At 40.8% G+C, this 16,901-nt stretch overlaps 4 protein-coding genes across 4 annotated transcripts; all 4 read right to left on the bottom strand.

The window, feature by feature from the left end:
* Window positions 1-9,525: 9,525 nt before the first annotated feature.
* On the bottom strand, window positions 9,526-10,570 carry LOC108147135 (probable palmitoyltransferase ZDHHC24). The gene has a single exon (XM_017273429.2). It carries the CDS (start codon window positions 10,481-10,483, stop codon window positions 9,578-9,580), a length of 906 nt encoding a protein of 301 aa, XP_017128918.1. The 5' UTR covers window positions 10,484-10,570; the 3' UTR covers window positions 9,526-9,577.
* A 116-nt stretch (window positions 10,571-10,686) lies between these two features.
* On the bottom strand, window positions 10,687-11,681 carry LOC108147083 (probable palmitoyltransferase ZDHHC24). Its single transcript, XM_017273372.2, has one exon. It carries the CDS (start codon window positions 11,630-11,632, stop codon window positions 10,757-10,759), a length of 876 nt encoding a protein of 291 aa, XP_017128861.1. The 5' UTR covers window positions 11,633-11,681; the 3' UTR covers window positions 10,687-10,756.
* A 343-nt stretch (window positions 11,682-12,024) lies between these two features.
* On the bottom strand, window positions 12,025-13,016 carry LOC108147132 (probable palmitoyltransferase ZDHHC24). Its single transcript, XM_017273426.2, has one exon. The coding sequence runs from the start codon at window positions 12,921-12,923 to the stop codon at window positions 12,069-12,071; it is 855 nt and encodes a 284-aa protein (XP_017128915.1). The 5' UTR covers window positions 12,924-13,016; the 3' UTR covers window positions 12,025-12,068.
* Window positions 13,017-13,223: 207 nt separating this feature from the next.
* On the bottom strand, window positions 13,224-14,256 carry LOC108147138 (probable palmitoyltransferase ZDHHC24). Its single transcript, XM_017273431.2, has one exon. It carries the CDS (start codon window positions 14,171-14,173, stop codon window positions 13,265-13,267), a length of 909 nt encoding a protein of 302 aa, XP_017128920.1. The 5' UTR covers window positions 14,174-14,256; the 3' UTR covers window positions 13,224-13,264.
* Window positions 14,257-16,901: the final 2,645 nt, after the last annotated feature.

Raw genomic sequence — 16,901 nt, 5'->3', positions numbered from 1 at the left:
GCTATTAGCTGAATATGCTTCTTTGATAAATAAATGGATTAGGAGATTTTTTTATCGCCTTAGATTTACCATTTCATTCATGTAAAACTCAATAAACGTGTGAAGGTAACTTCTGTTTCGGCAAAAGCGGAAATCTAAGCAAAGCTTCAGCTTAACTTTATTTCTTTTTTTCCTCCTCTTCACCCTTTACCAAAAAACAACCGAACCTTGATTGCAGCGCACTCAATTGGTCAACTTCCGTTGTCCAGGCGATGGGGAAACGGGACGTTAGCAGCTGCTACCTACGTTTGCCAGGCCAGCATTTTCTCTTTAAGCCAAGCTGGATCCGAGAACTGTGGCTGCCACACAGCGCCGAACACAAAGAACTAAACAAGACCACAAACCAGCCCAAAAGCGAGGACTTCCCTCACATTAGCAGTCAAATAATCATACGCCGCATTGTCCCGGGCCTACAAATTGAGGCGGGATGACGAGGCGGTGGCATGTTTCGCGGCATCTGTTGTGAATATTTGAAAGTCCCGTCGTCAACATGGTCTATGGAAAACGTTGGCATATCAGAGGAATGGGCCTTCGGGATTGGGGTGGAGGAACTTTAAACTGCGGGCCCATCCCCAAAAGGAACGGGGCATTGGGGAGACGTATGCGTCCTCGGCTACAGATAGCAACCACTGCCAGGAATGGTTGGCTGACTGTCCCTCAACCACATCCTCGTGCTCATACCCATGCCGCTGTGTGCAGGACGAAATTTACCGCTAAGCATTTGCCAACAACGTGCGACTGTTCAAAGGACAAAGGCGATATGGGGCAGGGAAATGGGTCTGCTGGTCGGGATCATGGGGGTCATTGTAATCATAACGGTGGCTCTGCCCTCGAGTGGAGACTTCTCGAAACAGGACGAAAAAGTGCGCTGAAAAGGCGCCAAATTAGTCAAATTGTATAATGGCCAAACAGGGTGCTTGCTGCATAATAACTTGGTAATATAAGCAATTCCATCTATCTTCCCTACCCATTACCAATATTAAACCCTATTCCATTTCTATATTCCCATTTCCTTTGGCAGTCTTACAATCTTGATTTTTTCCCTTGAGACGCTGACTGCACTGCTACTGCTCTGCAACTGCGCTGCTTACCTTCAGCTTTCCCTCAGCTTTTCCTCTGCTTTTCCGCTGCCTTTGGATGATGGACAAAGTGAGCAACTAAGCAGCGACCGTTTTTATGATTTTTCGGTTTCATCCCGCATTTCTTTGTTGTTTGCTTTGCAATTATTTCCCCTCACAGTAACAGCTTGTTTTGTATTGTTTTTGCTGGTGGCTCTGTTAGCCCGTGCTGGTGGTAGCTGGCATTATCATCCACAGTTGAACAGAGTGTGCGCACCATCAGTCCTTCCTAGTCGTCCTTTTCCCATCCCAGAGACCAGTCAAAAGTTAGGCAAATAGACAACAAACAAACAAAACGACAAAGAACTTATCACTTTCCACCTAATTGATATCAGTTGCTGATTCCCTTTCAGCTTCAAGTGGCCAAAAAGTTTCTGATCCCCCAGGGAGCTCGACCAAGTGTTGGCCAATGTAAATCCGCTTACAGCGAGAAGTGGACTCATAAATTATTGATTTGATTATGTCACCCGCTGGCCCGACACTCCACTCACTTTCTGCAGGATGTTGCGGCAGCTGTTGCTGCTGTCGCTGCCTGGTATTTATAAAGGATCAGCAAGCGATTATGTCCTGCCGGCACTCGGCGAAAAAGGAAAAGCACCGGGGGGAGGTGAAAGGTGACGAGGTGACCTCAGGTCGCCGACGAAAGTGCTGCCGGATTAGTTGACATATCAATGTCAGCTCTGCTTTCGTCTTGCCATCGTCATCGCCATCGCCATCTCAAATCCCCATCTGCCTTTGTATCTCAATCTAGTTTTGTATCTGGTCCAATGCGGAATGCATTATTGATGATTGGATTCCGTTTTTAGCGCTAGCCTTTTTTCTTCGCCATTTGCATGCACGCCCATTGCTTGGCTATTTATAGTCGCCGGATAACTCGATTGCGAAGTCCGAAAACGCTGACCACCGCCCACCGCCCACCTGTGGCCTTGCCACATGTTTGCCATTTTCGTGCTGATTGCCATTTCCCTTTCCTTCTGAGGATTTTTCCAAAAAGCAATAAAGGATGTCTGTTAGGATGAGTTTAAGCTGGACACTATATTAAGATTTTTTCCACAGTTTTGCTAATTAAGTTTATAAGTATTTAGGTTTCGGCTAGAAATAAAAATTAATGGACATAGTTAGAGGTTTTTCTACATGAGTAAGTCAGTGGTATTATTGAATTTTAAAGGCTTGGCTAACAATAAAAATTAATGGACATGTGTAAAGAGATTTCTACATAATTAAATTAGTGACAGATAGTCAATACTGAATAAACGATAATATCAATATTCTGTTAACTTTTTTGCTTACTTCAGTTTTAGTGTAATATGCTCTTTAAAGAGTATTCAAGCATGGCAAAATATCGCAATGCATATATTCGGTTTATCCTTCCATCGTAAACCACCTTTGCCACCGATTTCTTGCATTTCCTGCGCGTGTTATCCTTTCTCCTGCTCCACATACTTCACCTGCTCCACCATGTCCTCTGCTCTGCTTATGTGTAATTTAAGTGCCTGCCACGTTTGTCGGACAGAAGGAGCTGAACGCATTCAGAGTGCCCCGATTGATGCCAATCACAGATTTCCCAACGACCTTGGGCGAGGGATTTTCCCGTCCCCCCTTTCGACAAGCTTTTAATTAAAGTCTGTCGTTTTCTGCGGCTAGTGGCTTGCATATTCAGCGTGTTATCTTAACCAGCTGAGAGCTATCAACTTTCCCTAAATGTTTTACACTGCACTGAAAAAACCAGACTTTTAAATTTGAATATATTACTGGTTATTAAAATCTTACCTTCTAGGTATTTGCAAAATGAATACATCCTTTTTCAAAAGATATTGAGTTGAACTATTCATTTTTTAGATCTCCGATAAATCAATTAGTTTAATATATCCCTAGCATATACGCTGACAATACCCCAGCTTAAATACAAGAATCTTGAAAAAGGTTAGAATTTGTTTTTTTAGTGTAGCGCTCTGTTCACAATGTGTTAATCATTTTACTTGGCGCACGTCTCGTCTTGGCTGTTTCGGGTCATTTGAGGGTCTGCCTTTCAGCGCCTCCCCTATCCGATAATTTTCACCAGGTCCCCTTTGCGGATCCCTCCCCACTTCTATATCCCTCCCGCCCACTTCAATGTATACCACTCCGTTGTCGTCCATTTGTAGACATATTTGTTGTGCGGTCCGCCCACTTTGTCACTTTGCCGTCCAACTCCGTGCCACTCCGCCCACGCCGCCCTTGAATGTTGGCTTTTATTTATTTGTTTGCCTTTTGTTGACAGCAATTTAAACGCTTCAATGGACCGCCGCCCCCCACTGGCCACCGGCCCAACCCCCTTAGCCGCTAGAGCGCAAAAAGGGTTTTCGTAAATAAGTTTCACCTCGTAAATTAATTTCTCTTGCCGTTGGTAAGCAGATACAATTTGTTGGTGTGTAAGTGGGTGGGCGTAGGGTGGAAGACCACTCTGCTCAAGACACGACCTCCACTAAAGGTCAAAGGGATTTCTGAACTAATTAATTACCCCTACAGCCGAACTGCATCTAAATAAAATGTCAATATAAAATACCAAAGCAATATAACCAAAAACCAAAACTTATTTCGTTATTTGCATTTCCATTATTTCATTTGATAATTGTGTTTGCTTTATATGTAAATTGTTTCTTTTTTTTGGCAAGGGCAAATTCTCATTTGCGGATTACCAGACCGAGTGCGAAATAATTTAAACGGGTTTTTGCATTTATTGAAGAGGGGCTCAACCGTTTATTGATTGGATATGTTTAAGGCCCTTTGATTTATTATTGTAATGCAATTTTACGGTAATTTATTAATTTACATTAAAATGTGTGCATCGAACATTTCAACATTCCACACTTCAAATGGTTTAAGGGCTAAAAGAGCCCTTTGTTGTATGCAATTACCGTATGTTTTGAAATTTGGCGATGAAAATTTTACAATTAAGAAAATAACCTTCTGATTCAAAATAAATGATTTCACAGGACAACAGAGTGGAGCATTTAAAAAGAATCTGACTTATGTACTGTAGACTTATCATTGTTATCATTTTGAAACTGTTGCTGAAGGTAATAAATAAAGCAAAATGTATAAATTTAAATAATGTGTATGAGTTTAGAGATGCCAGTTTTCTGTCGTTTGAGATGTGCGTCAATTTTTTGAATTGTAAAACCTTAAAAAGTTTAAAAGTATTTCTAGTAAAGGCAAATCACCTAAAATTAGGAGCAAACAGTGCACGGATCATTCAGTTTTGCCCTTAGTTTCTTCCAAATTCCCTAGATAAGCCTCATTCCCTTAACCTTTTCGGCAAATCACTCTAGCCAAAGGCAGATTTCCGACCCATTCCCTTTCACTTGAACGGCTTTCACTTCCCGTTCGCACAAGCACTTCGATAAGGTCGCTGCTCCTGTCCCTGTTTTTGAGATTGTCGCGTTTATGTGATTCAATTTACTTCGATTAGGCATTCCAGTCGGCGGGAGGAGTTGATTCGGGCCAGGACAGATGTGCCTTGTCATGGCTGACAGATTTATATAAAGTCAAGGCGGGAGCGTTTGAAATTAAAATGGCTTTTGCTCATCAAGTTCCGTTCCGGAGCGATAAGCGCGAGAAAGGAGACGAATCTCCCAGTGTGACAGCTGTTGCTGGCATGTGTGTGGCATATTTGGATATTGTATATTGCATATTGCGACAGGGCATTCCAGCAAACAGCGAAAACTGTTTGATATCCGGTGGCGACGCCGGTTCCAACTTTGCCGACATCGTTGTACCCATCGTCCAGACAACACCACTTGCCCTCCAGGACTTCTTCCTTCCTCCGAACTCTGCCTGGCCTTTAACTCCATTCCTTCTTCAAGCTGTCACGTTCCCGTCTGATGGAAAACTGTCAACTTTATTGCTCGTACACAGCAGGAAAAGATTTATAAATTTAGTAATACAATATTTGCTAAATCGAGGTATTCCTATATGACAATGACAATTAATATTTTAGGCGACGGTAAGCCAGAATTTATACTTATATATTTAAAAACAGTTGCAACTCAAACAATATATTGCTCATATTTAAATGTGTAAGAAAATCCAGCAACATAATTTAAAAATCATTTAATCATTTCTATTGCATTACATTATTGAGTTTTTTATTTATTATATGTGTAACTACTAAAAATGAAGGGGCCTAAATGCAATTTTATTTATTTATTTAATTTTAAATCATTTTTTATTTGTTTTTTATATACACAATTATAAAAACGAACTTGTAGTTTTATAGCCAACAAAAGTATACGTTTTTTTAGGATTTAATAATTCACACCTCTTAATCTTTTTATTCAAATACTTGTTTAAGTGTACTGATTGTCTAGTCTGTCAATCTGCGTCACCACGTAGCACAAAACTTCCGGGCAGCTTATATTTTGACTCCGGCATATGGTGAATCGGATTCCCCGTTAGCCTTAAACCCAGCAATTTTCCGACGGGAGCCTCCATTATGTGCATGGCATTGTGCACGTGCCTCGTTTGGTAGAGAACAGGGTAAAAAGTGAGGGGGCTGAGGCAGTTAAGCGCCCAGCCGAACAATTGAAAAATTAACAGTATTTATTTATGATGAACAAGAAAAAGAGAGAAAGGCGAGCCAGACGAAGCTCATTCGCGAATCCACACCCGAAAAAAACCCACCTCCTGCAGTGCATCTCCACCCCGCGCATTTTCCAGCCAGCCCTTCAATCCTCCACAATTTTCCCAACGCTTCTCCCCCTTCAGTGCGTGCTCGGCATGGAAAAGTGGCGAATAATGGCCAAGGGCCAGAAAACGAAAACGGCCAGTTGCAACAATTTTTTAATTGGCGCGGAAATTGCTGATGGAATTGACGCTATGAAAGGCAATTTCATACAACAAGCTACAAGGCTGTTGGCCAATTTTCTGCTGAATGCAAACGAGATGCTTTAAAAGTGCAAAGGGAATAACGAAAGAGTGATGTGTTATTTTTGACAAAGTTCAGCTTAACGAATTTTAAATACCGTGTAATTTACTTCCCCTATTCAATGTTTTAGGGTAAGAATCAATGTTAAGGGGAAGAATCAGTTATTTCGGATAATCTAAAAATCCTTTGACTGGCTAATATCTTATGTAAAAAATGTCCAATGATTTTGTAAGCTATTTTGCTAGGTTTTGCACAAATTGTAAATTTTTCATTCATGTAAGAGTTAACGATAAACTGGGAAAATTGAGTTTTTCTCTTGGTATGTTCTGCATAAAAATTTGGGTCAAATCGCTGACGAAATTCGATTGAAATCTTATAAAAAATATCAAATATTCAAGAAGCTAACTCTGCTCAGAGGCTCCGGGCTATAAATTTTAAAGGTAAATCGAAATCAATGCAAAATTATAGCACATTAAAGCCATAAATAAGGTGGAAATAAGGGCGAACCCGATCGAAATGGGAATGGGCAAATCGAGTTGGTCATTTATTTAATTTTTCGCACGATTTCAGCATTTGCCGTTTGCCGGCCGGAAAAGGCCGCCGGCCAAGAGCAAGCGAGATGGGGCGATGGAGAGAGCAAGACGGAGACAATAGAAGTCTGGACGAGATAGAAACATCAGTTAAATGACCACAAAGAGGGAAAGGGGGTTGGGAAACTCAATGTGCGTACGTGCGAGGAGGGGTGAAAATGGGAAATGTGAAATGGGAATGTGGCAGCGTGTGAAGTGCCGGGCAAATAATATGGGTAGAACGAATAATATCCAGGGGTCACACAGGCAAATGCAAATAAAGGCAAGAAACACCAAACGGCAAAAGGTGAAGCACTTCGTGCAAATGAAATTACCCAAAGACCCAGAAACAGTGATACATATAAAGGAAGCTGAGTGCATGCCACATGAAATGTATGCAAATGCTTAGAACTCCAACAAACATGCTCTCGAATTTCAAAGAAAATATGAAAAACAAAGCGTTATTGCCCCATTCCTAAAAAAAAAAAGTCCGAAAATTGTATCAAAGTGAAAAATTAGGGTGAGTTAACATAAGCGACACAAAGACCGAAAGAGACGGCAACAGTAACATTACAGTCCACTTTTCTCGTCAGGGGAAATAATTGCAGAGCAAACAAAAGGAAGTATCGCTGAAACCGAAAAATCATAAAAACTGTCGCTGCTTAGTTGCTTACTTGACGATGCCATTTGTCCATCATCCAAAAGCAGAGTAAAGCGGCGAAAAAGCAGCGGAGAAGCAGAGAAAAAGCAGAGGAAAAGCAGAGAAAAAATAGAGGAAAACCAGAGCAGCAGCAGCGCAGTCAGCGTTGGTGAAAAATCTGCAGGAAAAGCCGCTCCACTCCATTGTTTTCGTTGGCTTGCCAAAAGAGTTGGGGTGTAGAATTTGCTACTGGTCAGGGTTAAATTCTGTGAATTGTTATAATGAAATTATTTAGAATGGCTTATTTTTAACAGCAGGCATGTGACTAATTTGGCGCCTTTCTTGTTTAGATAGTCTTCCTCCCAGTTAGGATTACAATGACCCCCATGATCTCGACCAGCAGCCGTGTGTCATCGTAACTCCCTTTTCCCTGCCCTATATCCTCTTTGTCCTTTGAACAGTCGAACATCGTTGGAAAATGCTTGGTAGTAAATTGTATCCTGCACACATGAGCCGTATGAGAAAGTGGTTTAGGCTGAGAGACAGTCAGCCATCCAGCTAACACAGCCGGTTTCTGGCAGTGGTTGCTATCTGTATTTGAGGGCGCAGGGGCTCCTTCTCCTTGCTCTATTAGAGATGGCCCGCAGTTGGAGTTTACCACAGGCAAACCCAACACCCAAGCCCACGCCGCCTTGTTGACGGCACATTCAAATATCCGCAACAGAAGCCATGACAGGTTCCTCTACCGAAATTCCCACTCTTGTCCTGGGACAATGCGGCGAATGATTAGTGGACTTTAAATGTGGGGAAAGCTGCTTTGTGGTCTTGCCTGGATCTTTAAAGGCCAGACACACGTTTCAGCTCCTCCTCTTTTTTTTTTGTTTTGGCCCTCGGAAGTTGCCCAATTGAGTGCGCTGCAATCAGGAATCAGAAATCAGGGGTCATCAGCTATAAGTTGTTGGGGGGGAGGGGGGAGGCGGAATCGGAATCGGGGACTTAGATATGGCCGTCGCAATAAGCGAGTGCCGGAACAAATGCCGCCGACGGGGATTCCCCGCCTTGGCCAATTGGCCAAAAAGTGTTGACAATGCCATTTCTCAGTGGACCGGGAGTCTCGTGCTTCTGCCCGGAGGCAGCTGATCCGAGTGCTCCTCGAAATGCTTCTGCTCATTTTTCAGCCAGTTTTGATTAATGGTCAGGCGCGTTTGGAGCCGTCGGCGACTTTTTTATTTGGCAATTATGTTGTTTAGACCTCACAACAGATTTCGCACCTCGAACATTTTTCATGCACCGAACACGGATACGCCCACTTTTGGACTTTGATTCCATGTTCCGAGGCTTGTCACTGGCATGCGCCCGTCATTAATTCTCCCATGGCCCATCCCTCTGCCACCCAGAACTGTCTATGTCGAGTCCCTGTTCTAGGCGCTTTCATTTTTCAAAACGGATTTTGGCTTTTTCCGACACTTGACAAGTGTTTTCGACTTGCGGCAGAAGGTGACACAAGCCATGGACAGATTTGAGGTTGACTTCGCCGGGCATGAGGCCTTCTCAGATTAGGAACTTTATGCAAATGTAGAGCGCTTAAAGTCAAGAACAAAATCACCAACTGATATCGAGTGGAATGGCTTATATCCTATCAATTACAACCAAAACAGGAAAATAAATATACAATTTGTTACTTACAATATATTCATTTACACAAAATATTTACTATTACTAAAGAATGAAAGATAACTTATATAGATATTATGAAAAAAAAAATTATGTAAAACATCTATAACGGAACAAAAACAATTGCTTAATATAACATAATTATGTTCATAATGAGAAAACACTTTTGATTTTCAAAAACTCAATGTTACTTATAATAAAGTAAAATCTCTCAATCACTTGTTTTTATAATTTATGTTGTGAAATATTTACATGTCCATTAGAATAACAAAGTTTTCCAGTGCTTTGTAACTAGTTTATAGTCTAAATGTTTTTGTTAACAGCTGTTTGTGATAGTACTAAGCTACCATAAAAATGAGACTTATCTGAAAATAATGGTTTTCTTTCCCTGTACCCTGAACCTTACAGGAACTTTTCCTTAGATATTATTGACCCCTCTAAAATAAGAGTATAGACTCTCAGTCCAAACTGGAAACCGGATAAGGCTTTGACACGTGGCACGTCCACAGTCACAACTATCTCACACACCCCTTATTTTTCCATGGTCATTAGCAGAATTAAATGAGGCAAAAAACTCGATTATGCGGGTTACAAAATAAAATACAATCTTAAACAATGGGTAGATTTTAGTTTATATGGTAGGCTTCAATTGCCACCGAGTTCCGTCGTGTGGAAGAGGACTCTTGATGTTCGGCGATATGAGTGTCCAGAATCGACGTCGTCCAAAGACCTGAGCGAAATTTCTTTCAAGTCCCATATCGTAGGCTCGATCGGAAGTATTAAACATTACAGAGTTTTTTCGGACCATCGATATTTGTGTGAAAAACAGGACGCCCGGAAATAAAACGGCACATATGTTAATCCAAAAGACTATCCTTACTAGGCATTGTAGGCCAAAGTCGGATGATGTACCAGGATTGTAATACTCCCTAATCAAAAGGTTATTGACCGAGAAAAAATTAATCACTTCAACGTGGTACTTATAGGCGAATAGGGCATTATCGAGGAGCGCCAATCCGCTGCCGATGGTCGCGTAAAAGGTGAACCATATAAAGTAGCGCTGGTTGTTATGCCCCACACAGTTGCCCACGAAGTTGCAGTGGTGATCCCGCTTCAAAATGCATACATTGCAGACTTTGCAGTGCCAGGATCTCGGCGGAACAGTCCGCTGGCATTTGTCGCAAAAGTGCCACAAATGCTCCTCTCCTTTGCGCGGTTTCAACAACTCCGGTGGCAAAGTGTCCACAGAGTTCTTTGTCTTGGCACAGATCCTCAAATTTCCCAGGATGTTATACTCCAGCCAAGTGGCCACCACAAAGTGGATCGCCTGTCCAAAGAATCCCAAAAGTTGTGGCATTACGTAAAACACTTCGTATAGGTAGAAGAAAAGGGTCAAAAAGACAGCCGCAAACACTGCCAGCGGATCCAACCAGGACTTGGTTCTTTTGACAACGAGGGTTTGACATCCGCAATTCCCATTTTGTTTCGGTGAATCCATGGTGTTCCGGTGCCTTAAAAATCCCCAAAGAGTTTCCATAAACTGCAGATAGGAGACTTTAAAAAAACTGTAATTTTTTGTCTTCAATGTTGAGCACACTGATTAATATTTCAAATGATCGATTATGAATCTTAACATACTTCTACACTATATTTGTCACTTTCATCCATTGAGGTTTTTAGCTAATTCGCAAATGGTTGTTATTATTATTTTATTTGAAATAACTGACAAGTATAGCAAGTCTTAAACAAGCCTTAAAGGAACATCGACTTTGAGTCCACATCTACCAATATATTTTTATAGTTCTCAGTACTAGTTTACATTATCTTTGGGGGCATTAATTAATTTAGACTCAGGCCTCATCTGCCATTGTTTTCCGTCGTGGAGCAAAGGACTTTTTAAAGTCGGCGATAAAAAAGTCCAGAGGCCTCGTTGACCCATGATTAGCTTGCAGTTCTTTCGGAAGCCCAGGTCGTAGGTGCGATCAAATATTTGGTAGTAGGTAGCATTTAGGCAAACAATCTGAATTTGAAATGCCAACATAAGGGCAGGGACAGCACAGGCGACATTGTTGAGGAGCAAGATAATATACTGACAGTAGCTGCAGGAAGTGGGCGAAGTATCCTTCATTAATAAATAAAACATGTCATAGAAAGGAATCGAAATGCCACTCATTATCCCATAGACTAATGAGGTGATCAAGCTCAAGAAAGTTCCAAGTGTCATATAGAATGTGAACCAGAAGAAATATCGGTGGTTATTGTGTCCGACACAAGAGGCCGTAAACAAGCAGTGGTGGTCACGTTTTAAAATGCAGCATCCACACAGTGCACAATGCCAGGATCGAGGCGGCATTAGCTTCTGGCAGATTTCACAATAATGCCATAGGTGCTTCTCTTCCGGAACCGGAAGATTACCTTCCTTGGGCAATCTCTCCACCGAAGAGTTATATAAATAACAGAAAAGCATATTTCCCAAGATGTTGTGCGTTATAAAGATAGCCACTACCCAGTAAAACTTGTACAAGACGTCATTGAAAATTTTGGGTGCTATGTAAAACATCTGCAGCGTGAAAAAGAAAGGAGTCGCAACCAATACCAAAATCACCGAAATCGGATGTCCAATGATCACGAACTTTTTGGGATAACGCTTGGCTAAATGGTGGCACAATTCAGTCACGATGCACATGATTATGAAGATATGTAAATACAGTAATAAAGTGATTTTAAGATTGAATGTGAAAGCACAAACGTTTTAAAAGTTATTATTGACATTACAAAACTGACTTTTGGCTCATAGCAGCATTTTATTTTATCAAAAGCGTACGAAAATTCAAGGAAAATGGTAAAATACAAATTTGACGACCTGTCTATATATACTATATTGACAAAAAAACAGCAACTAACTTATCATTTCCTTTTTAAATTTATAACCTTACAACTATTGAAAAATATGACTAAAACCATATTTTAATAGATCTACCAACTTAATTTTTCATTAGAGCTGTGACCAATTCGTATTTAAAGATTTCCTACAGTTTAAATATTTAAATTTAAATTCTAAACATTTATTGGCAATGAGTAAGGGAAAATAATTTTGTAAATCGTATAACGATGCAATAAATTTATAGGTTCCGCTTCATTTGCCACTGGGTTCCATCGTTGGGCAGAGGACTCTTCAATGAGGGCGATAAAAAAGTCCAGAGGCCTCGTTGGCCCATGACAATTTTGCAGTTTTCTCGAACACCCAAATCGTATATGCGAGTAAACATTTCGTAGTAACTAGAGTTAAGGTACAAAATCTGAATTTGGTATGCCAACATGAAGCCGGGAATTAAACAGGTGATAATATTCAGGTTAAGTGCGAGATTCTCAAAAATACTTCTTGAACTACAGCCATGGTCCTTGTAGGCAATCTTGACTATTAACTCCACGGGCGAGAACATGAAATTGCGCAGGCCAACCTTGCAAACATAAATGCTGAAGGTGGCAAAGCTCACAACCAATCCACATGTTATATAGAATGTGAGCCAGAAGAAATACCGCTGATTGTTGTGTCCGATGCAAGTCGCCGTGAAGATGCAGTGGTGGTCCCTCTTCAAAATGCAGGCCTTGCACAAAACACAGTGCCAGGATCGTGGAGGCATTAGCTTCTGACAGATTTCACAGTAATGCCACAGGTGTTCCTCCTCCGGATCCGGAACTTGCCGCTCCTTGGGCAAACTGGAGACCGAAGTGTTTGTGGAATAACAGGCCAGCATATTTCCCAGGACATTGTACGTTACGAAGATGGCCAAAATCCAGTAGAGCTTGTACGCTAAGTCGCCGTATACTTTGGGAGCAATGTACAACATTTGCACCGAGAAAAAGAAGACGATGCCAACCAATACGAAGATCACCGAAAACGGATGCACTATCTTCACGAACTTCTCAGGGTAGCGATTGGCATAATATTTGCACACACTATTAACGTAGCACATGGCTAAAGATATTAAGCTATGGTATTTCTTGATTGAATATTAAAATAAAATATTTTAGGTACAAATTACATAAATTTCACAGAACTTGCCTTGTGTTGATTATTAAATCAAAGAGTGCCCTGATTAAAAAATGATTGTCTATGAATAATTGACGAAATTGCACGTTTTTGCGTGTGGCTCAAAATATTTATTTATATAATATAAGGGAGAGAAAAATAGATGCTTTAAATGTAAACTAATGTTTTTTTTATTTAATTTATTTTTTTTAAGTTTAAGCCAGTTATTTTTCTATATTTAGACTATTTTTTACTTTCTTTATTATCCATATTTATATTATTATTTTATACGTGCTGCCTTTGAAACCACTGTGCGCCATCGTTGGGAAGAGCACTTGAAATGGTGGGCGAAAAGAAGGTCCAAAATCGCCGTTTTCCTAGAACAATTTCAAAGTTTTGCCGCCAACCGACATCGTAGCTGCGATCTAGTATCCTATAGCATGTACTATTGCGATAGACCATCACCATTTGCAAGGCAAACATTGCCAGGGGGACCATGAAAAGAAAGAAACTGAGTTTAAACATACAGGCAATAGTGTACTTCCAGTTAAAATCAGGATCATTTGCATGGTTTTCGTTTATGAGGAACAATGGTTCAGCGACCATAAAGGCCTTGGATTTCCAGACCAACAAGGTATTGTAAACGAGAGCCAGTCCGCTGCCCAAACTCAGGTGAAACAAAAATGCAAGGAAATAGCGCTGATTATTGTGGCCAATACAATTGCCCGAGAAAGTACAGTGGTGATCCCGCTTCAGGATACACTGATTGCACAATCGGCAGTGCCAGGACCTTGGGGGCACTAGTTTTTGGCAGGAGCTGCAATAGTGCCACAGGTGGGCCTCACCGACCGTTGGATGCTGTCGCTTGGGTGGCACACTATCTACCGCAGTGTTGCACATAAATCCGAGCCACCAATTGCCCAGAATATTGAAGACTATATAAATGGCCAACAGCCAGTTTAACTTGTGCCACATCCCCAGAGGATCGGTCAACAGAGGCAAAACGTAGCCCAACTCATAGACGAACAGAAATACAATCACACTAAGGAGGGTGAATGCCGAAATGGGATGAAGTAAGCTCACAAATTTCCCTCGATGACGTTTCAAGCACCAAAGAATTCCTTCCTCGACTCGAAAACACATCCTCCGATGTCGGCAAAAAGCCACTCCAAATCGCCCTCTCATTCTAACCATTTAAGCCAAACAAATTTGGCGGAAAAAATTTGGTAACCTTAACAAATTTATTTTGTAATTTAAAAGACTTTGGACGCAAGAACTGCTTTGATATGAAAATATGTATCTAACTGGCATAATCGCATCATCCAGTGTATTGGAAAAAATCTGACATTGAATGTGGCCATTGGTGGGAGGTTTAAAATTCAATTTCTTTTAAAGCGGATTAATAAGAAATTACTTTTATAATTGCTGGGCTCATAGCAGATTGATGCTTATAAGACAAATTATAAAAAGCATAAGTGTGGGTAAATGATGGAGATGATGTCTAATTTAGGAAGGGTAGGTTACTGAATTCGAAGTTATGTACTATGTATGCCACTAAAACCGTTATCAAAATGGATACGAAAATAATATGGGCATGACTATATTTTGACCAAATAATTACAATTTTTACTAGCTATCAAAAGTTTCCCTTTTAAAGAATGTTTCTGCTCTATTTACCATGCTGAAATAACCCAAAAGCAAGGTTACACGGGAGCATACTCTAGGCAGAGCCGTGCTTTAAAATGTGGGCTTATGTATGTGCAGAAAATAAATTGGTTCAAAAAACAATGGAGTGAACAAACAACATCAACACGGCCAGTATATGGGGCTTTTGCAGCAGCTGTATGTTATGTAAACAAAGAGCTGAATAAAAACAAAGGCGAATGCATATCAGAAATAGCAAACAGCTGGCTGAAGTCGACTTCATTGGCCCACCGACTGCAAAATGGCAGCTGTCAGCCAGGTTTGGACCGCAGAGGCGAATGTTGTCTATTTCGCATAAATTTTTATGAATTATTAATGTGAACTAAGCATTTTGAATGCGGCCAGGCGCGGTTTTCCATTTTAAGTTTGCGGTGAGCACACCTATAGAGACGTTTTTTTCTCCCGCCCGGTAGTAGAGTAGAGTAGAGTGGCAGTGAGCTTTTCGTTTGCATAAAATATGTGCGAGGTCGGAGGCGGGACTTTCCTCACTTCGTGGCTAAATGTGTTTGCCGTCTTTGGCCCAGACCGGAAGCAAACAAACAGTCATTTTGTGCTGTTCGGCGCAGCCATTTCCTGCAGTCAGGCGCTGTCAATGTGTTTGTCAGTCAACCTGTGGCTTGACTTTCTCCCACTCTCGTTTCGCTTTCGCTTTGACTTTGTGCGGGCACTTCAAGTAATTAGCATTTGCTCAGTGGAGACATACAGAAAATGTAAATGGTTTGTGGAGTCGGCAACTGCTTTTGGCCAACTTCTCGCATAATTGCCGAGTTTTGCTGCTAATTTGGAATGATTTCTCCTTTCTGCAAGGTAGCTCGAATTCGGCGTCTTTGTTTGATTTCATTACAAGGAGTCTCTCAACTTCAGGCAGCTGTGCTGGAAACTTTTCGCAGTTCCCAGCTCGCAGCTCGCAGTTTTTGTCTCCCCTGGTTTTTACTTCCCGGGGTTACTGTGTAATTTGCAAGCAATTACCTGGCAGGAGCACTCCCACATACATTTCCCCCATTATCTTATATCAGCCAGCTCCCTTGGCGCGACTTCTCGGAATGTAATTGAGTTTGAAAAATGTTTTAAAATTAGATACATGCGTGTCTGAGGCCAGGCAAAGCACCTGCGTGAGTGGCATGCAAACGCATGAAAACCCTGACGAAAGTTTATTCAACCCTAGATACACGACAACGCAATACCCCGTCGAGAGTGCAACATCACAATTTCCGTGGTTTCGAAGTAAAAATTTGGGAGTAACTAAGATACTTTTTTTAATTTGCAAGCAACTTGACAGAATTTTAAATGAAGCTTAAAATTAGAGAAACGTATTATAAGGTTTTTAGATTCTTAAACTACGTTTATCTTAAGAAAAGTATTTCAATGATATTAAAATATTTAAGGAAATGAAAAAGAACATACAACATTAAGTATATAATTTTTTTAAGCTACATTACACATATTTTAACCTAATCTTTCATATAAATAATATAGTCAATTTATTTTTACAAAAAGCAAATCTATATAGGTACTGTAATACATAAAATAACTCAATTTGTTACTGGGGAATTAAACCTGCGAAATTTTAAGTGTCACAAACGTATAAGATTCCTCTACCAGTTTAATGTTAAGCAATTTCGGGATAAGTAATGATTGTAAATACTGGCGCACGTGTGCCAGGTATCCCATTAATATTATTCCACAGTTAGAATATATTTTTTGGGTTAAGATCCCCTGAAGATCTGACTTCGCTCGGCAATTAAGGTGCAGGCTAAGTTGCACACTTTAATTTATTTTGCTATTTAACTGAGCATGAGGCAAAACAGAAATTTATCATAGGTGCCCACTGGCAAATGGTTTTCACCTGGCAAACTTGATCCTTCGGGCTCCTCTGCAGATTTTGCATCATTCATTTCAATGCTCGTTGAGCCACCTGGTCTCGATTAATTGTACTTGATTGCTCCGAGCCAATGCAGCAAGCAACATTTTAATGAACCATCAAACGGCAATTGAAGCTGTTCAATGCTCGGCGGCAACGTTGCGTATGAGCGATTTTGCATATGTGAACCAGCTGCTCTGCTCGTTCTACGAATTTTCCATTTTGTTTGAGCTCTTTTCAGCTAAAATATGGTTGGCTGGCATGTAAAATATTTGGCACTTGGCACACAAAATGGCTTGTCATTTGGACGAAATGAGTTGGAAGTTTCACGTAAACGAAACGAAAATTTCACTTTTT

This window comes from Drosophila elegans, unplaced genomic scaffold (genome assembly GCF_018152505.1).
Source record: "Drosophila elegans isolate 14027-0461.03 unplaced genomic scaffold, ASM1815250v1 contig_476, whole genome shotgun sequence".
NCBI classification, from domain to species: Eukaryota; Metazoa; Arthropoda; class Insecta; order Diptera; family Drosophilidae; genus Drosophila; species Drosophila elegans.
The sequence above is the reverse complement of the archived record's forward strand: the minus strand, read 5'-3'. Positions and strand labels throughout refer to the sequence as shown.

What these genes read in the sequence shown, in the direction of transcription:
- LOC108147135 (XM_017273429.2), bottom strand. Translation starts at nt 10,483, where the DNA reads ATGGAAACTCTTTGGGGATTTTTAAGGCACCGGAACACCATGGATTCA.
- LOC108147083 (XM_017273372.2), bottom strand. Translation starts at nt 11,632, where the DNA reads ATGTGCATCGTGACTGAATTGTGCCACCATTTAGCCAAGCGTTATCCC.
- LOC108147132 (XM_017273426.2), bottom strand. Translation starts at nt 12,923, where the DNA reads ATGTGCTACGTTAATAGTGTGTGCAAATATTATGCCAATCGCTACCCT.
- LOC108147138 (XM_017273431.2), bottom strand. Translation starts at nt 14,173, where the DNA reads ATGGTTAGAATGAGAGGGCGATTTGGAGTGGCTTTTTGCCGACATCGG.